Source organism: Diadema antillarum, unplaced genomic scaffold (assembly GCF_040938485.1).
Source record: "Diadema antillarum isolate AM-2024a unplaced genomic scaffold, OU_Dant_1.0 scf00000112, whole genome shotgun sequence".
NCBI classification, from domain to species: Eukaryota; Metazoa; Echinodermata; class Echinoidea; order Diadematoida; family Diadematidae; genus Diadema; species Diadema antillarum.
In genome coordinates this window covers 3,612,512-3,638,586 of record NW_027271001.1, presented here as the reverse complement: position 1 = coordinate 3,638,586, position 26,075 = coordinate 3,612,512, and the positions used below count along the sequence as shown (strand labels likewise).

The window sequence follows — 26,075 nt, the reverse complement described above, 5'->3', positions numbered from 1 at the left end:
ATTGTCTTCATTAGTGAACAGTATCTAATGATACAAATTATATGTGGTTTTAAAGCCCGTGTATAGTTTGATGACCAAAAATGTGACATTTTCAGAATCATGTTACGTGAAAAAAAAAAATAACGTACAGTCTTACGATCACAAATGTGCAACCAATTTTTGGCATATTGATCATGTGTGAAGTTGATAAATTCTTTATAGTGTGAGATCTGATTTTTTTTAATACAAAATATGTGGAAAGTTTTGCATGATTGACTTTTTTCCCACTTTTTGATATAAATGTTAAAAAAAAAGCCCCAACAACAACAACAAATGTTGGTTTACAGATTTGAAGTAATTTCCATCTAGTTCAGTATCATGTTATCTCATACCAGTGTTGCATTACTTTTTGAAGGCATATTTTGTGACTGGAAAAAAAAATGCCTTTGAAGTCAATTTCAATGTAGTTTTCATGTTTGTTTACTTGTAGTTTAGAAGTTGTTTTTAGTAGTATCTAAAGATGGGTAGCCCTAAGTTATGCCTTCTTCTCATGTTTGGAAAGGGAACAAGAAGGCTACTCATTTTGCTACAACCATGATAGCATTCTATCATGCACAGCAACCGCTGCTTGTATAATGATGCAGGAAACAATTGCTGTTGAGTTGCTTAGAAAGGACTTTATTCTTAACACATCGTCTAGTTGCAAGAAGACTGATGTGGTAAAATTAAATTTCCCACAATAGCCCAGAATCCATTGCTAGTAAGGTTGACTGAGCATATTCATTTTAGACTACAGGTGCTTGAGTCAATGTCTGTTTTAATAGATGATACCTATTGAAAAGATGAACCAGGAGGGCTAGCAGCCAAAATATTTATGTTCAGATTCAAGTAAAGTGTGTATTATCTTTGTAATCCGAGAACATTGATTTTCCTATTGAGTGAGAGAGAGGTACACATGTACATATAGAAGGGTTGTAAAGAGCAGGTAAATTGAAATATGTTGCTTTGTTTTCTAGTGTGAAGGCTTACTCTGTATGGTCACACTTTTCATCATGAAGAATGTGCAATACTTGTATATTGGATATCTTTAATATTCAGTAATTGGCATTACATACTGTTTACACTAATAACTATGCACTCTTTCAGTCCAAGTGTTATCACAGTGCCTCACTTGGGCAATATGTACAACTTTCAACTTCATGCATTATCAGCATCCATGGTTGAATGTATTTTGAAATGCTTGTGATGTCTCATTGTCACATTCCTCTAGAAAATCAACATAGGACCTATTGCTTTTTTTAATTCAATTTACAAATGTGTCTTTCGATCACATTTACCAAAGATTGCTGTGAAAAAGAAACAGTATACCCAGAATGTGTTTTTAAAGGTGGCAATCATTTAAATTGCAATAATTGCAACTACCATGGGAGCAGCTCAAATTCTCTTGGTCTGACAGATGATCGCTCTAGGCTTTTAATAGACATGGTACGTATTGTGGTTGCACTGATTGCAAATGGCAATTGTTGTGACTGCTCTGAAGCCAAGCCCAGGGGAAGAGTGAGCAGTGATGTAGAATGGATTACGCTATCAGGAAATAGTGCACAAGGCAGTAATGTGCTGCTATTACATTGGTAAAGAATCAGCTTGTTCCATCCTGACTGCCATGCGTGACTGGGGTGTGGATGAGAGTGAAGCAAGTCTAAGTGCTTGGCTGTCAACTAGTACATGATGTTAAGTATACATGCCTTTTTTTTTTTAAGAATGAAAAATATGAAAACTGTGCGGGAACCATTATCATCCCATTGTAATGTACAGTGTAGCCCTCATTGCCAGGGCAGCCGTAATGACACCGTACTACACAAACACTTCTAATAGGCACAGCCTTTCTATTACAAAGGAAGCCTTCCTTAGGAGAATGAGGGATCTATGACCCTCTCCCCTATTGTTCTTTATATACCTTGCAAAAACTTGCTGAGCACTATGAAAAAACAAAACAATGACATTGTAGGGCAAAGTTGATACTTTGTGAAACACACAACTCCCTTTGTATTTTAATACACAATGTATGAAAATTCATTTTGTTTGTTATGCTACACATGATTTTTACATGAACATTTAACTGGCAAGAGACTACCATTAACCATTGATTGAGATTACATGACTTGTCATTAAATGTATCGACTGTAGCTAATGGATACCCTGAAAGATTTGTTATGACCTGAAATAATCAACAAGTCAAGAATTATTCTTTTCTATTGAATATTTACATAGATTTGTAAATGCAGTTGAACTCTGTTGAGGTTAATGGAAAATAATAGGCATTCCCCAAAGATAATGTGCAAAGACTCAGCAGATGCTTTTTTTTTTTCATGAAAGTTCAATGTATCATACCATTGTAGTGCTTGACAGTAATGAATGTTGAACATTAGGGTGAAGGAAAATTAATTAGGATGCTAACTAAATCTGCTGTTCAAATGAGCAGCCAAAGCTATTCATGAACAAAATTTAAAGCTCTACTAAACTGAGTATCAAGAATTGAATAGATTCATAAAAGGGAAACACAGTAGTTCAAAGAAAATGCAGAAAATGCATACCGTGTGCAAAGGCTAAACAGGTTCATAACCAAAAAAGAGGGTTCAAGTCGTTTTTAAGTCAGTAAAATAATTTCTTGTTAAGCGTGATTTTTTTTTTTTTTTTTTTTTTTTTTGGGGGGGGGTTCTCAACTTGGAAGCTGGTATGAAAAGATTGCTGTTTTCTATGCTGTTTAATTATCATTGCCGTATCTTTCAATTAGATGCATATTTTCACCATCAATGTAAAGATTGCATAATGTATATTGAGATTTGTTCATATCCAAGAAACAGATTAGGTTATCTCAGTGCACTTTCTTTTTATTGAAAAACCCAATTATGTAGATCATGTTGTACATGTACATGATGTATTTAATTCAAATGAAGATGTATACAGCTCTGCTAAACTAGATACAGTACATTCAGATAAACCAATGGCAATGATAGGGTCTTTGTGTATTGAGAATAGCCCTGTACAGTGCTTGATGCTCCATTATGGCATGTGCAAGCATTTCCATGCCGAGTGGACTCACTGTGGAAAAACCACCTTCCCCATCGCTATGTGATTAACATACTCCTGCACTATATGCACTGCCCCTCCGAACCAGCAATAAATTACTTGAATTCTAAGTGAAATGTTTCCTCTTTTATCATCAGCCCTAATGTGTGGAATGTCAATGGAGTGACTTTAGATTGCTCAGTCATTGGCATTTATGTCCGCTACCCCATCTCCGCCACCTCTTTGTGATTAACATAATACTGCTGTCCCGTAGAATTAGTGGCAATGCCTGGAATGACTTCACATGTAATAGAGTCTCATCTGGTCTTCCTAAAATCATTAGGGGCTACAAATGGATGGAAATTCAAGTGCCAGGTTACATGTGTATGAGATTGGAGCCAATACCTCCCCCCCCCCCCCATGTCCACTTTAAATAATGTAGATATATTGTCTGTCATGGAATGGATGCTGTGATACCGTGGTACAGGAATTCATCTTGTTGTGGAAAATATAGCTACATGTAAACATTTGAACTACAGATATAGTGTCTGTAATGATATTGCTTTCATACATTGTAACCTTGATGATGACTAATTAAAAAGGGCTTCCCAGAAGAGGGAATGATCTGTTACAATTATTAGAGGACTGTCATTTCAAGACCATGAATTACAGTGGATCTGTGATTAATATGCATCATTAATTCAAATATAATATTACACTTTTGAAGTGGGTAAAATGCCAGGTTTGTTTTTCAGGATTTTCTTGGCAGGTATATAAAGCTACACTGGAATGTAAAATGATACAATTACTCCATAACACATGTCTATCATCATGACTTATGAATAATCAGCATACCTACTACTGTATGTCTGTGCACATGACAAATCTGTATTCAATCATACCAGTCGACACAGTATGATTGGTCAGCATGTACACCAGATGGTAGATCAAGAAATTGTGAGAAGAGGTACAACATTTATGCATATTGTGTAAAAGTAATCAGGTTAATGAGGAAATACTTATATCCCTGCAATTTGTCTAAAGTGCACCATTCAATAAAATTGATTCATGCCTCGTATTATTTTCATGTAAATTCCTTTATTCAGTGAGCAATCAAAATGCTTTTCAGGCAAGAAATAGAGTATTACTCCATCCCAGCTGTGATGTGCAGTCTATACTTCACAGCATTTCTCTATGATACATTGTAGAACATGTCTTCCCTTTACAATGCTAGAGGCATTGACAATGTATTTAGGACAATGCTATGTTCTAATCGAAGAGGGGCAAAAACTCACCCTCTTTCACGAAATAATGGAGCATATGATTAGCATATTCAACATTTGGTTGCCATGGCACATGTATGAGTCACTAGAGCACATTTATGTGGTGGGATATTAGGTACTGTATGCTCATGCAACAAACTTGGCTTTGACCCCCGTGTGGTTGGAACATGAGCCCAGGGTGGAAACTAGCACATTCTTCATGTCTAGCAGTTAATGTATATTTGATGAGATTCTGAGGCTGCTCAAGTTTGTAGGCAGGAGTCCGTGATTCATTTGATAGTGTAATCCCACAGTGTGGAATGTTACTGGTGTGCAGCATGAATTTTTAATATCCATATGAAAAGGGAAAATTGAATGTGTGTATACTTTAGCTCAGCTTTAATACAATTATTGTTTGTTTTGCCAAATTAAAGGGAAATGTTTGCAAACCCAACATTATTGTGAATATGTGTGAGTGTGTACAGAAAATGAATATTTAATGCTGATTGATGATGAATAAGAGTTTTCAAAGGACTTCCATGCTATTTTACTGAACATTCCCTCTATTCTTCTAGTGTTTTATTATTCCTGTTACATAAACAGTCCAATGGGGATGCAGAGGAGGTGCTGTCACTGCGACAGGGACCCGTGCGAATATTACGCATCTTGCCTACTCCACCACATTCCAAGAACCACCACCAGGACAAGAGGCCCCTCATAGCTGTCTGTGATGGTGCAAGGTGAGCGGACAATGTATCTTGCTTCAAATTTAAAACTGTCCCCACCCCCCCCCCCACCCCAATTGTCCTTTCTGTGTATTAAAACGACTGCAGAATACCTTCCAATGTCATTTCATATTTAGCTCAAGAATTGTGTAAACTGGTACCAAATTTGATCTTTTGGCTTCAGTTGTGTGTTTTTGTGGCAAAGAGAATAATGTCATAAATTTGCATTCACTATCATACAAGTATAGTTTACTAAATTAGAAAGTGTGTGGCTGCTGACTACTACCTTTAGGCACAATCAAATGCCCAGAGTCTCAGATGATAGTGGATCATCAAGACTAGTTCAATACTACGATGGTTCAGAATGACAAGATGCAATTACAGTTGGCCGCAATGAACACATCATGCCTGTTCAAACTAGTCAAAGAGCATCTATGCATACAAGCCAGTACTAGTACTTTCACCTGCAAGAGGCGGAGTCCTCATTTGCTAATGGAGTTGTACTGGGCTGTGTATAAAAGCACAAACTGATGGCTGTGAAGCGTAACAATTCACCAATGCGTTCATCAAGTGGCGGTCACAATTCGTGTGTCATGCATACTGCAGGATGGTGAGCTCATCCACCTCCCTGCATACGGGAAACAAAAGCTGCCCAAAAAGCACGAATGAAATTCATTTTTTTTTTCCTGGTTTTTTTTTTTTTTTTTTTTTTTTGGGGGGGGGGGGTCCTCATTGCCAAACAGTAATTATTGTGTTCTCACACATGATGCATGCTTTCCTATGCAATTTGCTATAAACAAGTGAAATTTAGTGGATTAAATGGAAGCTGGGGCCTTGCTCAAAGTGGGGTGGGGATATTTTCTATTCAAACTGCCAAAGCGCTATAGCCTGCTGTGTGAGCTGTAATGTTAAATTCTTGTTTGCTGCAAATCACATCAGCATGACCAGCTGGTGTTCTGTTACTTGAACTTTATGTTGGGCCAGACAGCTCCCCACAGGTGATGGGTTAGGTGGCATAGAAAACAGAGCCACATCTGCCACGAGACAGCCATGGAAAAAATAGCACTGTGGCTATATGATCAGTTGTGCTGCAGGTGGTACACTGTACATACGTGATTGTAATGCACAACAGTGTTTGTTTCCACTTGCCCTCCATACATCTGTTTTGATCTCGGTCATGTTTTGAACACAAAGTCTGACCAAATGTTGCAGTTTTCCTTAAATGGCATCCAAAGACTATGGACTAGTCTACTTTAAAGCCTTTTGAATTATTAATGCTCTCCTCTATTATAAAGGATCATTCCTATCAGACAACTACTCGTAGCGAGTTTGTCAGTGTCTTGCTCAACAAAGCAACAATGGCTTTATATAGTAATGTGCTTAGTAGAATGAGATAACTTGATTGTTTGTTTCTACTGATACTAGCTCCAAAGAAAAAAAAAAATCCATACATTTGAATTGATTAGTTACACTTATGTGGGCTATTAAACCAAGTGCTGACATGTTCTGTTGTGCATCAACTTAACATTTTATACCCATGACTATGTCTTTTATCCACAACCTCTCACACTGAAAGGCTGAAATCTCACAACAGTTTATCAACCAATCAAACCCACACTGCCTAGAAACTGAAACTTTTACATTCAAAGCTGCCTGACATGGTAACAACAACAAAATGTAAGTTTAGTTCGAACATTGCTGTTCACTGAATACATTGGTTTAGATGTATATTTGATATTTGTGATAGCTTGGGATCATACATTCACTTTCATAGTGCTCAACAAAAGAATGGAACAAACCCCCCACTTTCATCAAACCCAGAAGTCAGTACCAGGTACATGTACATACATTGTACATTTGAAGAAAATGTAAAAAAAAAAATCTTTTCCTCAATTGTGCTGAGTTGATATATTTTATTTGTGTATTTACCTGTAGTTCTAAGTGCTGTGATATAGTTGTACTGTGCATGGTGTATCTAAATGCATGGATAATGATGGTAGCTGCTATTAATGATGATGATGATAATAATCACTTTCCAAGAGAACTGTATTCATCACACATTTGTGTACATGTTCTTTCTCCAGCTCTAGCCAGCCCTTCTGTTCTGTGACAATTCGGTCACTGAGGTCCAATGAACAAGTGCATGCAGTCTCCTTCAAAACACCTGTATGTGATATACTCTGTAACAAGAGGTATGTGGAATGTGGACATGTTACAACATGTAGAAGGTATAGAATTACTTCTGTTTTATGACACAAGATAAGCTGGAATTTTGCTTATAAATCTGTTATTCTCCAAACAAGAAACAAGAAACTTTAAAGAGAAGAGATATGTGAAGGTCCATTCCAACTGCTCTCTCTCTCTATCTCTCTCTCTTTCCATGTATAAATATATACTATTATTTTTATATTTTGTGTTTGGGTAAATGCATGTGTATAAATTCTCCTCAAGGTTCTTTTTCTTTATTTTTTTATTTTTAGAAGTACTCCTGTGCAGCTTCAGTGATTTCTTTCAGCTGTATTAATGAATTAAATGCACTGTTACTGTTTTCCAGCAGTAGCATTTAAAAAGTAATGCAAAATTTTGCATTTATCAATATTTCAGTGTATGGAGGGGCATCAAAGTCAAGATTACAAAATTTATTTTTTGTAGTCACATGAAAACAAAATATGTATTATGTGTGCTATTTCTAATACATATATGAAGATTGCTTTGAAATTACCATTCTATTTTTGATACTTATAATAATAATTACAATCTATATTGTGCCATTTTCATTAATGAAATGCTCTGACTATTGAAATACTTTCCAAGGAATGACAAATTACTGAAGTAGCCTTGCAAGCTCATGGAATGTGTTCCTATTGGTGCCCATGTTACTGAGGAAAGTTTTCATATTCCTCCACAGGTTGAATACATAACATTATCAGATTTAGAAAGTTTGATTGTAAAGAGTAAATACATTGTGTCTAACGTTACAAAGTTGTAGAAGTTTCCTTTTGTTTATAGTAAGAGTGGTTTTGAAAGTTTAAAGTAACCAGCTGGATTTCAGCAAAAATTTAGTGTACAGTACATATCAATATATCTACATGTATGTCACTGTCATCTACTTTGACTACCATATGTAGCAGCATTTCTTCACTCACATTTTCACTGACATATGGACATTGTGTTTAATGTAACATATGTATGTCATGTTTGACCATAGATTGATGATAGTAGCCCTACAGGAGAAGATTGCAGCATTTGATGCAGCATCCTTCAAACACCGGTTTATCATAACCAGCTGCTACCCAGCGGGTCCACCAAGCATCAACCCACTAGCTCTGGGGACAAGATGGCTAGCGTATGCTGACAAGAAGGTAAGAGCAGTATCCAGAGACTCCAACCCTAAGCACCTTCTGATCTGGAGATTCTCCCGCCTGAAACCCCTAGCAAACGGGAGACTCCAACTTGACTAGCGCAAAGCGCACATCACGAGCACAAAGTTCCTTGCGGTCTAGGGTTCTAGATGCTCTCTCGTGCTATCTAAGGCTTATTTTTCAACATACAATGAAATTCAGTAAGAAATCATTTCAAGCGGGAGAACGGGAGATTCTGCAAAAATGGGCTTTCGGTGGGAGATCTCCCGTCGAAAGCAGGAGAGTTGGAGTCTCTGAGTATCAGCCCGAATCTGTACTGTTACACTGCACATAGCCCTACCATGATGCAAGGCAAAAACAAAGAGAGCATTATAATGCCCAACATGTATGAGTGGTCATGTGTATTCATGTTTGTTCATGTCTATTGTTTTCATGTTTTATTATTTAAGTCCCATCTTCAACTTAATCATATATTTCCAACATTTCTTATGAATCACAAGGTGACATAGCACACATAGCTTGCTTAAAGTCAGGATAATGAACAGCCTTCTAGTGTGGACTAGTGAAGCTGTTTAACCCATTGAGGACGAGTCGCGAGTATTATTGAGCATGTGTCTATGGGAAATGCATCTTGCAGCGAAATCAGTCCGTCCTCAATGGGTTAATAGTGAGAGTCAGTATTTAGAAGCATGAAGTGGAAAAATGCTATTACTCTCATGTTATGATGTTCACCGAACATTTCAGGATTATTTATTAGTCTGTCCTGAACAGGATTTTAATGAAGTCAGAATTGGTGAAGTAGTGGTCTAGTGGACTGTGCACTATGTTCTCAAAGACGAGTTCTAGGCTTTGAGTCCTACCAGCCATGGCACTTTGCAAAGTAGACACTTTTACCCCTTTTACACCCCTCTGCTCAGATTGAAAAAAGCATAATGATTTTGAAATAAGGATATAAGCTAAGAAATATATAATTACCGTAAGTGTAGTTGAATTTGTTTTCAGTGTGTTCAGATATACAGTGTGGTGACCTCGGTTGAATGCTCCATGTGGAGAGTTATAATTACACTGTAGATATGGATGTGATTCCAGGGCACCATTTCATGAAAATTGTCAACCCTGACAAGTTGTCAGTCTCCAGCAATAACCATTACAATAATAGTCAGTGACCAGAGCTTCTCAGCCAATCAGAACCAAGGATTTTACTGAAATTGTCAGAGACTGACAACTTTCATGAAACGGTGCCAAGAGCAGGGATGGATACAGGAATTCCGTAAAGGGGAGGTGCCTTTACAAAATTAAAGGGGGGGGGGGTGCACGCCTGTCCCCCCCCCCCATTTTTTTATTTTTATTTCTTTTGTTTTAACAAAGAAAAAAAAAGACGGGGTGCACGCCCGGTGCTCCCATCTCTGGATCTGCCACTGCAGAGGAATTAGTCCTTTGAGGGTCATAAAAGATGGTGTATTACAACCGCTGATTATCTTCAACACCTCTGAATTCTGTGACCTTATTTCATAATAATTGACAAAATAATTGTGTGTGTTTTTTCTCTCTCCTGCATTGCAGCTGATCCCCACCCACCAGTCAGGTGGGGGTGTGTGTCGGGATGCCTCAAAGTCCTACAAGGCGACAGTCATCCATGCTGCCAAGGTATTGTACACAAATTATTCACATTATTGAAGTGACATGCACTGCTGCTGGACTGTGTAACTGAATTAATGGGTCTGATGGTGCGTTTGGATTTATCCCAAGCAAGGACACAACGCTGAAAATAAGAGTTTGTGTTATTATGTAATATCAATATCTACTCATATACTAAGAGTTACTGCCTGTAATCAAAATCATGGGAAATTAAGATGAATATGTTTTGTACACTATAATATGTCTATCATCAGTAGTGTGAGTACCGTGTAAACTGTTATGTAGTGAATGCTTTTCTACTTTTAAGCAAAAGAATAAAATAAAATAAAATAAAAATGCTCTCATAGTCAATCTCTACATTTATGAGTGGTTACATTGTAAACACAATATCTTCTTTCTAAATTGAGGGTGAGTACAAAAGTTGCAATCAGGAAGCCAGTGATGTTCAATCCATATATATGCAAATTGATACGCCACTCCAAAGGCACAATCCTCTGTTCAGCTATGCACAAATGTGTGCATGATCTGTCTACCAGCACCCACCGCCCACGAGCCCAACAGCTTATATTAGATTGCTTGCATGACTCTAGGTCTGATATGGCTGATATGGCTAGGTGATGATTTGATGTGGCTCTTCATTTACAGAATCTGATATAGGTACACATACATATGTATGTACAGAATCTGATGGTTATGTTCTTGTTTTTGTGGTAGTGTATTGTGGGGTATTTTTTTTTTTTGGGGGGGGGGGGTCGGGTTGTGTTGTGGGGTGATTGTAAGAACATGTTTAAAAATTTTTTTTCAGATGTGTTTGTTTTCTCTATACAAATTTAAATTGTCCGTCTGATTTCAGTAGATTCATTGTAAATCTGATTTCAAGATACTCCTTATATGCTAATTGTGTGGCATACTCCTGAAAAAGGTTTATGCTGTGCAGTAAGGTTCCAGGTCAAGTACCCTGAAGCTACCCCATCAACCATTCCACTCTCAAACAAATCACAGAGGGTAGAAAGATTGCAGGATTTTCCTGATGTACTTGGCATTTCTACAATAGCACGCACCCTTTATTGATGTGTTAAATCATCATGCTCACCTTCATAATGAACACAGAAATAAAGTTTTTGCATTATCTGCCACAAAATATGAAGTTCACTAAACCATACATACCGTACATACTTTGGCTATCATCAGTATTAATCACTTGCAGAATTGAATATGAATATTCAGTTACGAAAGCACGAAGTTATATCAAATATCGTTTTTTTGTTTTGTTTTGTTAGCTTCAGGGCATAATGCACCTACTCACACATTGTTTCACACTGTACATCTAGCATCAATGGATTTTGACAGGCTGTTGTGTTTGGACTCTTGTATTAAATTGCTGTGAAAAAAGTATCTCTTGTCAGTTAATACAGATCTTGATTAAGAGTTTCTGCCATTGTCACTCTTTTTGTGCTGTTCTAGATTATGCACTTGAAAAAAAACTCACACCATGGTGAATATATCATGGACAATCACATGCAAACAAAAAAGTGATAATAATCAATAATTGTACATGTCTAGTGAAGCATGCAGTAGAAAATGAGAGAAATTCCATTCATATCATATGGAATACATGCTTTGAAAAATTATCTAATGTGGCTGTTTCTTCTGTTATTCCCTATGTAGGCTATCACCAAAGGAATATCTGTGTTCAGTGAGTCCCTGGGCAAGTATGCCTCCTCCAAGCTGTCCAACTCCCCTCCCCGCTCTCCAGAGAGTCCTGGGGAGAAGGCTACCACCAGTCCTCCCCACAAGCAGGGTACACCAGGGGTGGTAACAGTGGTTGATGCTTGTTCACTGGAGGGGGAGGTAAGTTCTTCGTTCATACCAGGGTTTTGAGGTTTCCATACACTACACTATACCCTGTGCCTAGAGAATTGTCCTGCCATTCAGAATTCTTTTTCCTTGAGAGCACAATTCAAGTTCTTAAAATCACTAAAATTTTAATTTGCCACAGTTGGCCAGCTTACTGGTGTATTCAGGTTTGTGAATATTTTTCCTCTAAGGACCTTTTTTTTCTAAACGTGCTTTCCCATCCACCTGTATATTATGTTTAATGCATTTCAGTGCTTTGAATGCATGTTTGCATGGATTAATTGTGCTATCCCAGATAGTGCTGAGGTAAGCTTTTTGGTCCTGAGGAAAGACTTTGAATAGAGGTTTGAATAAATATGTTTGTAAAAACTGCACTCTCTGTTTCTTCCCATTTATTTTCCCCGCCACATCAGTTTAATGTCAGTGATGACAGTCCGGGGGAGGGCATCGTGGCCCACTTCCTGGCCCACCTCAACGAGCCCATCACAGCTATGACCTTTGACCCCAGCGGGCGGCTACTGTTCACTGCGGGGGCCCAGGGCCATGTCTTTCACATATTCCGCATCACCAGCCACCCCTGCAGGTCGGGCCTTGGTGCCGTCCACCACCTCTACATTCTCTACAGGGGAGACACTGCTGCTAAGGTTGGTGGTCTAGATATTTCTTACGCTGTCAATGCTTTCAGTTTTCCCTTTCGTATATAAATGTAAACATTTTGTCACTGGTAGTCGGGTCCATACTTTGGCTGACGCTATATGCAAATGAATAAGGTGATCCTATGCACCCAAGTGGAATAGCGGAGGTCAAGCGGAGTTACTTTGCAGCAGACACAGGCAGAGAGTAGGTAACATGCGATAATCACACCTAATTTTTCCCTTTTTAAATTGACTAGAGCATTGACGCTTCACACTATAAATGCTTGTATTTTCAGAGATTATAAATGGATGTTTCCTTTTCCAACACATAACAATTGATGAGAAAATCTACAAAACTATGCTAGTGTGGAGAAAGGAATGGTGCTCCATGCTTTTTGCATACAATCAAATAGATTTTGCTCTGTGCATCGGCACAGCGTCATCAACAGTTACACATCGTTACGAGAAATTAAATAGCTCCACCGCCGTTCAGTTTTTTACAGTTACATGAGATAGAGAAACTTAACATGATTCCTAGTAATGTTATACTTTTTGATGTCCACAGTGATTCAGTGTACCATGTTGCTGTTGTACGCTTGATATTTGTTTTCAAATGGTTGGTTCAATGTCAACTCAGTTAGATTTAGGGTGACTAAGTCCTTCAATGATTAGCATGATTGAAGATAGTTTCAGTTGGTTAATCAGAGGATTTTTAACATGCTTAAGGCCTTCTGTTTCTTTTTAAGTAGTCTCTCTTCAAGACCAAAACATGTCTAACTCATGAAATAAGTCCAGTTATTGTCGTATTGGATCTATCTCACATGGGGGAGGGGGGGGGGGTGAAAGGAGATGGGATGTGCTCTATGTTTTAACTACACATCCTTACATTTTATTGCGTAACTTTGCAACAAGTTTTTGAGATGCATGTTCAACAGTTATATCTCCTATCACTCGGGGAAAATGCTTTCCATGAGACTTTGAAATCTTAACCGTACTAGTATCATGCCAAGATTGCCACTGTGTGGTTGATTGTACAGTGCCCTGCATTCCAAACTCCTGTCTCATTCTGTGCCGATTCTTTTGACAGGTTCAGCACGTGTCCTTCACCAATGATAGCCGCTGGGTGGCTGTTAGTACTATGAGGGAGACTACTCACGTCTTTCCTATCACTCCCTATGGAGGTAGGCTACGAGGCATATAATGACTGTAGAAGGCAGCTTGGTGTATGATGTTTTCACAGTAGGGAGTTTCAAACATGATGTATATACTGTAAAAGTGGATATTTTTGCCGAATAATTTTTTGTGCTCGACCGGGTAACATGGATTGCATGTATTCTTAATTCCAAGGAATCAGGACATTAACTATTGGAACATATGGCATGCAAAAATATTGGCATACTTTTATTTTTCGCGCTAGCGTTATTTGCGTGCTTTTATTTTAAATAGCACTAGCATTTATGCACGAAATGCACGAAAATTTCCACTTTTACAGTACAGCGACTTATTTGACAGAATGAATAGTTGTGGGTGTTGAAATCCTTTGGTAACAATGCATGTGTCTTGTATGCACCATGCATTTTATGGTGGTTTTCTTTTCATGAATATCACAAGTCAAGGGATATTCGCAATTCAACAACACACCAAATACTGCATCCCATATCACCAATGCAATTCAGTCTTGTGTAAGGAAATTTTTGCTAACTTTGTTTCCCAAGAACGGATCGTCTTGTTTTTCTCTAAATTTTTTGCGAATTCATGTTATCGTCTGTACTATCCTCAATTCTTTTAAGGATTGTGGTGTATACAGTATACATTGCTATTTCTTTATGAATTCACCGTCAATGACTTGTTAGCTACCAATGGTGTGACTTAGATGTATCTACAGTCCCATAGAATACTTACTCTACAAGCAGCAGTTTCATTGCAGTAGTGTTTCCTTTGAAACAGCTAATACTCATTGGCATTTATGTGTCATTAGATGAGTCTATTGCTGTGAGGTGAGATTTTTTAGTACTGTAGAATAGGAAGTGGTTATGATGCAGTCTATAATCCCAGGAAATAAATGTTTTGTGAGTATTGGTATGAGGAAGTAATTGTAATGCAGGTATTGATATAAGGAACTATGTGTGATGCAGAGATCAGAGATGCCAGCTGTTGCTTTTTTGCAGTATTTTGTAATTTTTTAGCCAAAAATACTGTAGGTTTCATGAAAAATTCTGTTTTCCTAAATTATATTTAATTACACACGTCTGTTGCAGGATAGGTAAAGATACCGCTAAAAACACACCTTTTCAGCCCTCAAAATACTGCAATACTGCTTAAAAGGTTGGTACAGTGCCAGTCACCACTACAAGCATCCCTGAAATATTAGCGAACTATAGATCTGCGACAGGAACGCCAAGACGACGCAGCCTCCTGGCTTTGACAGTGGAAACAGCTGTCTTGTGCATGTGCAGAACACCATTTTTTACCTAATTAAAGGGTGTGTACAGTTCTGGTCGAGGTGAGGATTTAGCTTTTAACGTTTTGCGAAGTATTCAGAAACCACTCTATGAGATGTCAAAGAGCATGCAATTCTAAGGGGTATCAAAAATTTATTTGATGAAAATAGGTTTTGAAATGGCTGAGATATCCAAAAACAAGGTGAAACAAAGAGATCCTAATAAAGTTGTGGCATGTCACGTTTTATTATACTGTATAAGTGGATATTTTCGCGTGACTAATTTTTCGCGCTTGGCCGGGCAAGAAGAGTTTCGCGTGTTTTTAATTCCGCGGAATCAAGACATCACGCACAGGAACATATGGCAAGCAAAAATATTCGCGTGCTTTTATTTTCGCGCTACTTTGTGGATGCGCGAAATGCGCAAAAATTTCAACATAGCGAAAATTTCCACTTTTACAGTAATCACTTTTTTGGATATCTCAGCCATTTGAAAACCAATTTTCATCAAATAAACGTTGAATCCTTCCTAAGATTACATGCTCTTTCATATTTCATAACAGGTTTCTCATTATCTCACATAAGAATGTTCAAAACATGAATCCCCACCTCAACTAGTACTGTACAGTCCCTTTAACCCTAACTAGGCCGGGGGGGGGGGGGGGCCTCCGAGGCCCCCCCTCGACGTTTCGCGCGATGTATCGCTATCGCGAGAAGCTATCGCCGCGACGTTTCATGACTTTTTTCTTTCGAGTCTCCCGCATCTTTTGACACCGAATTTGCGATGCCCGGGTGCGCGGTTCAGAAGTTGCGCATAAATATGCACGTGCATGTCACACCAAAAATTGCTCAAAAACGTGAATTTGTGTACAATTTCAATGCAAACTGTGTTTACAGGCAAATTTCATAAAAGCATGATTATTTTGGGGGTTTATCGATTAAAATCAATTAATAACGCATTTCCTTGTTCGTAACAATGTCACGGACAAATTTCGTTGAAAAAACAATGAAAAACATAAAGTCGAAAAAACAGAAATACATAAGAAATTCGAAAAACAATAAAATACTTAGGAAATTTTTTCTGATTGTGCAATTTTTTTCTCTTACATTTGCTAAGGACACTAAAAAGAATATTTACACCAAAAATGTGCCTGTTTTGAGCTTTATCTAGTGATTTACACCAAATTGTCTGATTTCATGCATCATTATGCATAAATTAGCATAATTTAGTGTAAATGATAATTTTTGAACAAATTAACTTCATGGTACTTTAGATTACATCATAGGCAATGTGTGTGCCAATTTTCGTCGCGATCGCGCGGTCGACGGTCGAGATCCGCAGATCCCCCCCCCTGGCTCTATCATCTACCTAAATAGCCCGGCCTAGTTAGGGTTAACATTGTCTAAGTGTTTGTGTCGCTGATCTAAGGCTCGCTATTAATATGGGAGGTTTGTGTTATGAAAATATTTGTCCATGTATGATGAACGATTGATTCTTCACTTCCCCACTCCCATGCCTTGAAGGACACGTCTGTGCAAGGACCCACACATCTCAGAAGATTGTGAACAAGGAGAGTCGTTTTCACAAGAGTGCCGGGCTGGAGGAACTAGAGGAGACAGGAAGGTGGAGCCCTGTCCATGGCTTGTCAGAGAGTCCAACATCATCAGGTAAGGTCACCATATCTGTGGGGAAAAGGTCATCTTTGCCGGTATGAATGATTATATTAATGATGCAGTAGCAACAAGAACAAAAGTTATGAAGTCTACAGTACAGACTAGTGTGCTGTCTTAAAATGTGACCGTGCATCTCAAAACCAACAAAAAGTCACACACCTTGATTTTACATGAGGACTCAAAAAAGGTGAGACGGGTTGATCTTGGGTTTTTCATAGGTTTTGAAAGAGCTATTCATCTTCTACGTTATTATTCCTAAGTTTGGGATCATTAAATGAATTGGAAAGTGTGTTTTCAGCAGTTTTTCTACCACCCTTTTCTTTTAGTAGAGTATTGTGATCAGGTATGTCTTAGAGGTCCCTTTTCATTTCTTGAAAATCCTTTGCCTACTCTCCCTTTCAACTCTAATAACTTTTGAAAGGATAATGCTACTGCTTTGAAAGTTGATGTTTTATGGACAGATTGTGTTGATAGAGCATGCTCAATTTAAGCTTAATCTGATAATCCCTTCATTGTTGTTGCTTGGGTGGTTTACATCCTGTTTTTTGTCCCATTCATCATGCAGCTAGCCACGGCTTGGTAAAGATTAAGCACTTGAATAGACCCTGTACTTCAGAGCCTCTTTTCTCAGTTCACCTTATTTCAGAGTGTGTGCTTTCTTTCAAGTGTTTAAATAGGTTAGGAGAGTCCCATTTGAATTGAGTTATACATCATTTTAAAGATTAGAGTCTACTCTTTTAGAATCTGCCCTCGACTAAAAATCCATGTCTGGCGACTTTTTGTCAGTTTTGTGATGCAGGGTCACAAATGTTAGTCAGTCATTATGTTTGTGTGTAGCCAAGCTGCGTGATGTTGTTTGAGAGAAGAAATATTTTGTGTGCCTCTACGACAGAGCGTGGTTTTGAAATATTGTATTATGAGACAGTCTTTCCATCAGTCTCTCAGTCCATTAGTACTGAACTGCCTCTCGTAACTATGACTACAGATATCTGAGGCATCACAGTCAGTGGGTGCGTTCGAGCGCTCTCCTAAAGCGAACTGTACCATACCGTACCCGCGCCAGAGGAGCGCTCGAACGCTCCTAAAGTGTACCGTACCGTACTGTACCAAGCCAAAAGTGGACCACTTCCCGATGTGCTCCAAAAGCGTACCAAAGCGTACCAAAAGTTCGTTGTAAAGCATGGGCGTATCATGCGCATACGTCACAATGCAAAGGCATCATTCTCTTTGTTCGGGACAGCTGTAAGTAGGTCAAGCTCAAGGTGAATGACATTCTTGCTGTAAACAAGTGTGACCTTTTCTAAAAAATAGCTCGTGAGGTACGCTTTCTCAACAGAGCGCTCGAACCCTCCAAAACTGGCACAGTTTGGTACAGTACGCTTTAGTTCAGTTCGCTTTGGTTCGCTTAAGAGCGTTCGAACGCACCCAAAGGTGACATGGATGGAACTGCTGACCTTCATGAAAAAATCTTGTTACAAAAGTCTGAAGAGAAAATACAAGTATGAAAATGTATCAAAAAGTATTTATCTATGAAAAAAAAGATTAAAAAAGAAAATAATAACAAGAAGATTGACAAAAGATTGAGGCATGATATTCCAGCAAGATACAGTGCATGCATGTAACATGCACATGATCATTGGATCCTCACATAGTTATATATGTCATTCTCCTATGTGTATGTCCAGTGAGAAAGCAAAGTAAAGAAAGGAGAGATGTCATGATACAGTCTGCCAGTGAATGTGAAGTGATTAAAAGTGAAGGGTGTATAGTGTGTACTGCTATAGCTGAGTTACTGTTCGTATACAGACATGTCATACAAATTGTAGCTCTTACAACAAGACTTTTTCTGCCTCACACCATTAGGTTTCCACACACCAGACTCCATCGCCTCCATACCACACAACAGCACCCTGAACGTTGCCATCGGTAACCCACGCCTGCCTCCCTACCCCCAGACCATCACTATCCTACCCCTGGAGCAGATCAAACTCTCCACCACCCTGGGAGCAGTAGCCACCAGCATGGCTGGCTCCACCAAGGCGGGGCGGGGGAAGTCCCCCTCTCAGGCCTCAGGGGTCAGCGAATACTCAGGCCTCTCCACATGCTTTGCCACATCCAGGGGACATGTACAGGGAGCTGGCCAGGTGTCAAGGGAGAAAGGTAATTGTGGAAGGTGCTTTTTAGCATGTTCTGAGTTATGCCACCTCTGATATGTATAACTAAACATTTGTGCGCTTTTAGGAAAGGCTTGCAACATGTGATGGGTACATTGTACAGAGCAGTCATGTAGCAGTGTCATCATTTACGCCAGGATAACTGTAATTGTATTCCTTGAATTGGTCTGCTAATCATTTAACCCATGCTACCGGGTGATGGGTAAAAATTTACAAATTGTCTCATTGAGTGCATTTTCTGCCTTTTTTGTTGATTGTTAGTTTTGATATTTTGTCAAAATTATGAGTTGCTGCAGAAAAGGGTGACTCTAATGGCATATAATGTTTTCAGTTTGAGCCAATGAAGTGCATTATGCACACAAACGAATGTGTTTTCTAGTTTTCAGATGCTTGGGCAAGTTAAGTTGTATGTGCTTCTCACTTGTGTATAAACAGGGCAAGATGTTTCTGTGGGGTTTAAAGAATCACATTTTGCATTACATTTTTGTTCTACAGCAATGCAGTATTGATGTAACAGAAAAAGAGTAGAATTAAGCAATCATGGAAAGAAAAACACGCAAACGTGACAGCACCAGTTAGATAACTCATTCAGGAAAGCTTCATCTTTCTCTCCCTGTCTCTCTTTCTTTTTACTTGTGTGTTCATCCATCTATCAGTCTATCTGTCTATCTATCTATCTATCTATCTATCTATCTATCTATCTATCTATCTATCTATCTATCTATCTATCTATCTATCTATCTACCAAGCTATTTGTCTGATTATATTTGTCTGTTTAACTGATAAATACTGATTGTATTGATTATACTGATTGCAATATGTGTATGAGTTGTTTTCAAGGGTACATTCTATTTTAACAAGCCTCTGGCTTTCTCAGAACTGTACCTGCTACATTTTGTAAACATTTTATATCGAAATGATTTTTATTACTGAATAAATGTATGGATTGAATTGAATTGAATTAAGAAAATTCTGGCAGTGAGTTGTTTTTATGGCAACTGATTAGCAAATTGTCCTACGTCCGACGTACCTAAACACCAAAATAACGAGTGTATAGTAGTTGCCATGATAAAAAATCATGGGCATAGATACTCGGGCAGGATTCAACCTACTACCTCTTGATCACTGAACAAGCATCTTATCCACTAGCTAAGACACCGAGCTTCCGCCTGATAGCCAGTGCTGGTTCCGATTCTTACGGCATGCAGGGGGTATTGCGTATTTATTCAAATAAATGAAATTCTTTTGTCGAGTTTTTATTGCAACTGATTGGCAAATTACCCTACATTGAAGGGATGGTACAGTATTGGCAGAGGCGAGGATTGAGCTTTTAACTTCTTGTGAGGTACCAAGAAACCACTTATGAAATAGTACAGAGCATACCATTCTAAGACAAATTCAAAGTTTATTTGATGAAAATCAGTTTTGAAATGGCTGAGACATCCAAAAACAAAGCGATATAAAGCGATCATAATAAAAGGTGGGCCCCTCCTTTATTACGATTGCTCTGTTTTGGGTATCTCGGCCATTTCAAAACCAATTTTCATCAAATAAACGTTGAATTCCTCATGGAATTACATGCTCTTGCATATTTCATGGGAGATCTCTCATTATCTCACCCAAAAATGTTAGAAACCTGAAGTTAGGTCTCAAACAATACTATATGATCCCTTTCCCTTTCACATAGATAAGTCTATTATATTCATCTACCTGCTACTACCTTTCTTGTTTCGTGTAGATGTGGCCAAATCATCATCGGTGCCGTCTCTCTTCATCATGTCATGCCATGGAGTGCTGGTGGAGTATTTCCTAGAGCCCAGGGCCTCCCAGCCGGCCAGTGTCAAGAAGGGGGATGACTCCCCTCTGGAGCTCAGTGCAATCATGACTGCCCAGTGGGCGCTGCAGAGGTCTGTTTACACTGGTATCCTGATCAGAGATTAGATCTGAAATCAACCCTCTGTGTATTCATATGTAAATTTAGAGAGAAATACAATTGTAGACTATTTATTGATAGGCAAACAAGCTGACAGATCTCTAATGTTGACAGACTGACAGACACACAGAGTGATAAAGCTACACACATTTAATTACGGGGATATTCAGTTATATCCAAATTGGGCCAGCCTTCCCGTTGCACAAATCCCCACGCTACCAGGTCTTTAAGGTGACTGAAGCAGTTGGTTCTGTGTTCACACATGTATTTTGGAGCATGATGTACAAGTTTGTACAGCATGTATATGAAGAGTTTTATTGCTAACTGAGGTAATTGCCGTTTTTAAACATTTCAAAGCAAGTACAACTGTACATCATCAGATAGAGCAAATTTAAATCGTTCCAGTAATACCTCACTTGTGACATAACAAGGAATATTCTAGAAGTTATGATTTAAAAATCCTTTATTTTTTAATCATTTTCATTGTTTATTAGCGGCTTTAAGCACAAATATCTCAACTTAAAAGAATGAAGTTATCTGATTTATTTCATTTTGCGATAAAGTTCTTCATATATACATATATATATTTTTTTTGGGGGGGGGCAGGGATAGTTGAGTAACTTTCCTCATAACTTGTTTGCCACGTCTGTTCTGCCACAGAAACATCGGGTCATCAGAGTGTCATATGAGGATAACAGGCAATAGTCTCGTGCATCTCTTCACGGATGATGGTGAGCAGTCCTTACTTGCCACTCAAGGTGTGTTTACATTGAGCCTCTTTTCTCCTCTCTTCAACTCTTGACTGTCTTTCCTTCCGATTCTCTCTCAAATCATTGTAATCACTACTGTCATTATGAAATGTAGTTACTCTGTTAAAAATGAATAATTCAAAGTTGCAGTTATTCTCATGTGTGTTATCTTACCTTCATTTTTATTTTCAAAGCTACATTCCAATTTGTATATTTGATTGAAGGTGTTCTTTAATCCACACTTAGATGATGATGTTTATTTTGGGAAGACAGATTACTGGTCTTGAGTACTTTTTTGTATTTTTTTTTCTTTTTGATGACAATGTGAAAGTATCATCCGTCACAAATTTCTGCAGATATTAAGACACTGAGTCAGAAAGTCACTAATCACTGCAATAATTTTGTAAGAAAGTGATTTACAATTTTAAAAAGACACAAAAGTTAGTTTGCAATTACTGCAGGCTTGCCGTATTGAGAGAGAGAGAGAAAAAAAAAGGTATTGCCGGTTCCCTGAAATTTGCTGTGCTGAAATGTATTTGATTTCCTCCTCAGTTTGATGTGCTAAAATTAAATAAAAGAGAGGAAGCATATATTTAAAGATTTAGAGGCTGCCATTCTCTCTCTCTCTTTCAACCAATGACTCTACCACATGTCTCTCCACAGGGTCTTTTTACCAGTCCCTCCCCAGGAACGAGTCCTGTGAGAGTCTCACCTCCGCCCACAGTAGCAGCCAGGACAGTGACTTTGACGAGCCCTGGCTAGCGCAGGTCAGTTTAGGGGACACAGAAATGGGTTAGCAACAGTTCGTGGAATATAGGAGCTGTTTGTGGCTCAGTGGATGCAACCAAAGACTATCAATCATGAGATCCTTGGGTCAAGCCCCCCTGTTAGCAGGCATAGTGCCCCCTATGCAAGGCACTTTTTATAATAATAATTATCATAATAATAGCTGGTTTTTGTATGGCACATTTCACACTTGTTAAGCATCTCAATGCGCTTTACAGACTATAATTACCCCGGTCACTGGATACATTATTTCTAACCAGCACAGACAGTGCTCACTCTCCACTCCCTGGGGAGCATTCCAGCCAGTCGCAGCAATTTACAGGCGTGCACATGCTGATCAACCAACATCAGCTTTCTCATCCTACCGGGTACCCATTTATACTCCTGGGTGGAGAGCAGCAATGTGGATAAAGTGCCTTGCTGAAGGGCAAACTTGTCAGGCTTGGCATGGTCTCGAACCCACGAACCATACCACGCTCATGTCGTTCACAGACGAGCGCTCTTATCCACTCAGCCACGACACCTCCACTTTTTCCTCATTGGCTGGTGTTTGGGAGGGTCTCCTAAACCTACCAGTCCTGTGGTTGTCTGCTTACATGAATACATTCTTTACGAGAAGGCCATGCAAAGTTAATCATATTTCAACTCTATTCAATTCAATTTGAATTCCCACATATTTATTTGGTTTGAATGGAGAACTTGATCAGTGGTCGTATGAAGCTACAATTTCGTACATAGCAAAATATTATTTGTGAAGAGTTGTGATTGGTACATAGGCTGTACAAATTCAAAATTTGCTCTTCAATCTAATTCAGCCACAATCACTAATTAAATGAAATTCTTGTGCTGTAAATGTGATTGTTGCTCATAGGTAATGCAAATACACAGTAAAATGACAGAAAAGGCATGAATGAACTTTCAATGTTAGGATGTAAGCAAATCATGGTTGCATGTGTTTGAGAAGTATCGTTTACACAGAAAATTATGCACTATTATACCATGCACAGACACCCAGTGTGATAATGATGAAAATGAGAATGTCTGTACTGCAATATAGCAATGACGCCACCTCAAATTGTAACATATGAATTCACAACATGCATGTTCACCTCCAGGTTGAAATGGTAACACACGCTGGCCCACACCGTCACCTATGGATGGGACCACAGTTTGTCTTCAAGACGGTGCCCCAGCCGAGCAGTACCACCATTCTCTCCTCCAGCTCATCTGCGCTCCTCACTGAAGGGCAAGAAACCAACCGCTCTGCCATGGACATGACTGTTGATGATGTGGACCTTCGCTCCCTCAGGTGAGATTTTGCTGATGCACAATTCTGCTACAATTCTTCTGAAATAGAATTGGCTATCATTCACAAGGTTGTTGCCAGATGTTTCCCTCGATCTGTTGCTGCAAATATCAATATTTTGGCGATTACTTTTTGTTCGAACCCTTGGTGAGGAAACTTAAAGGCATAATATACCATTTGCAGATGAAACAAAAACCCAGCATTAGTGCCTCAAACTAGTTCTAAATTGTGAGTTAGGATAGAAACAACCAATGTAAAAATTTGAACTATTATAATCGATGTTAAGTATTGTTCAATATACAAAATGTGAACAATAGTTATAACAGAGACTCCAACTCTCCCGCCGAAAGCCCATTTTTGCTAAATCTCCTGTTCTCCCGCTTGAGATTTAATTTCTCCCGCTTGAAATGATTTCTAACTTAGTGTCATTGTATGTTGAAAAATAAGCCTTAGATAGCATGAGATAACATCTAGAACCCTAGAGCTGGACCCTGGCCACAAGGAACTTCGCGCACATCAAGTTGGAGTCTCCCGTTTGCTAGGGGTTTCAGGCGGGAGAATCTCCAGATCAGAAGGTGCTTGAGGTTGGAGTCTCTGTTATAATAAGAATGTTTCCAGACTAGACCGTCTACAGTTATGGTTTAAGAAGAAAAATAGTGATATATCTCCTTATGTTTTAGGCTTTATTGCAAAAATTTTATACAGTAGGATGTTTTGTGATACAACTGACCTACACATATGCATCAAAAGTGATATCTTGAACATTTTTAAATCACTGCTCCCAAAGGTAAACAGGACCTTTAACCCTATCCATCTCAAAGTCTTCAGTTGCTCCGTTTAAGACTTTCAGAGAGTAAAAAGCTCAGGATGTATTACATGCTTGGTGCGTTTCACACTATGCTACTACTGTATTATGAAAACTTTGCTGGAGATGATGAGGTTTCTTATGCAGGATTTGGCTGAGCGTACTCCATCCATTATTTGTGTGGTATTCCAAAGGACCACCCGTAAGAGGTTACTGTTTGCTCTTTTTTGAAAAGATTCAATGGAACAAGCTCATTTCAATATTTTTTGTCATTCACAGGATCCAGCCGTTGCGATCTGACCCCCTGCCAACGCCGCAGAGCCAAGAGGGCAGAGTTCATAGGTTATCCAGCTGTGAGGGGTCAGCAGGAGCCAGTATAGAGTACGGATCAGGTAAAAACTAAGTCTACATTTATTTCATCATTTGTTTTCTACATGTCTAGCCATTTGATAAGTTGCCAAAGATAGATCCAAATTTGAATTCTATAATCCATCAAAAATCAGCAGGAAAAAAAGTACAGTATCTGATATATTTGATAAATGTGTTCAGGATCAGCTTGTCAAGTTTCTAACAGTCTGGAAGTGTTTAGAAAAACGAAAAGAAAAAGATACGCGAACTTATATTCAGAAGAATTCATTTAAACCAGGACATTTGTATTATTTTGAAAAATGTGCTTGTCAAATATTTGCAAAGTGCTATGTCTCCTTGTCATTACCATCCACACTCTCACTGTTGGAATTTACTGACTGGTCCCAGTGAGAAATCATCTTCCTTTGTATCCTGCAGAGGAGGTTTCTCCACTATTGCCATTTACGTTTTCTTCCCTACACATCAATTGCAAGGAACACCTGAATGATAAGTCAAGATGAGTCAATTGTCTATCTGAAATGGTTTTGCCTGTTTGTTGTGTATGTTGCAAGGCAAACTTGACCGCACCTCCAAGATGGGGGAAGTCCCGGCTCACTCAAGTTTTCTTTTTTCACAGCGACACTGTCGGGTATGACTTACTGTTACTCAAGGAGAGTAAATTTCATACCTGAGCTGAGTTTCCCTGTCTGCCATGTATGTTGCCAGGTACATTTGACCATGCCCCCGACATAGGGTAAATCCCTGCTCACGAAAAATTTCTTCTTTTGTTTTCCACTGTCATGACCTGTTGTCACCCAAGGAGAGTAAATTGTTTATGTAGAATGGTGTTCTCTGTCTGCCATGTCTGTTGCCAGGTACATTTGACCACGCCTCCAACCTGTTGGAGGTAAGCTGTGGCAGCTGGCCAGAGAGCTACCCCAGCCACCAGCGCAGTAGTGAGATGCTGGAGGAACACCTCAAGCAGACCATCGCTGAGGCCATGGCGGAGTCTCCCATCAGTGAGACGGGCCCCTCAGGAAAGCGCAAAGGTGAGAAACACTTACTATGGGTCTCTTTTGTAACACTGGAAGTTAGATTCCTTTCATAATCTGGTATATTGAAGGTAGGTGATTTAGACTTTTCCTTAGAATAACAAAAGTGGAAAACTTCCATGTGATGGAGGGGGAAATACTACTACAATTTCCTAATGAATTAATTTGCACCCCCTAATTTCTGACCGTTATTCTCGTTTCAAAATAGGAGCCTATTCTTAAAAGATGTGGATTAGTTTTTAAGTTTTTTTTTTTTTAATTATGAGTTGTATTTACCATAA

At 38.8% G+C, this 26,075-nt stretch overlaps 1 protein-coding gene across 1 annotated transcript in view; it reads left to right on the top strand.

Annotated features, from left to right (window-relative positions):
- LOC139719657 (BCAS3 microtubule associated cell migration factor-like) overlaps positions 1 to 26,075 on the top strand; it is a 37,349-nt gene that overhangs the window by 8,321 nt on the left and 2,953 nt on the right. The window contains exons 4-18 of the mRNA XM_071631063.1: positions 4,914 to 5,050; positions 7,120 to 7,227; positions 8,244 to 8,397; positions 9,961 to 10,044; positions 11,704 to 11,886; positions 12,306 to 12,536; positions 13,615 to 13,708; positions 16,492 to 16,635; positions 18,505 to 18,801; positions 20,554 to 20,722; positions 21,409 to 21,506; positions 22,161 to 22,264; positions 23,399 to 23,592; positions 24,674 to 24,786; positions 25,618 to 25,791. Of these exons, the coding sequence (XP_071487164.1) occupies positions 4,914 to 5,050; positions 7,120 to 7,227; positions 8,244 to 8,397; positions 9,961 to 10,044; positions 11,704 to 11,886; positions 12,306 to 12,536; positions 13,615 to 13,708; positions 16,492 to 16,635; positions 18,505 to 18,801; positions 20,554 to 20,722; positions 21,409 to 21,506; positions 22,161 to 22,264; positions 23,399 to 23,592; positions 24,674 to 24,786; positions 25,618 to 25,791 (2,284 nt within the window). The remainder of the gene's footprint in view (positions 1 to 4,913; positions 5,051 to 7,119; positions 7,228 to 8,243; positions 8,398 to 9,960; positions 10,045 to 11,703; positions 11,887 to 12,305; positions 12,537 to 13,614; positions 13,709 to 16,491; positions 16,636 to 18,504; positions 18,802 to 20,553; positions 20,723 to 21,408; positions 21,507 to 22,160; positions 22,265 to 23,398; positions 23,593 to 24,673; positions 24,787 to 25,617; positions 25,792 to 26,075) is intronic.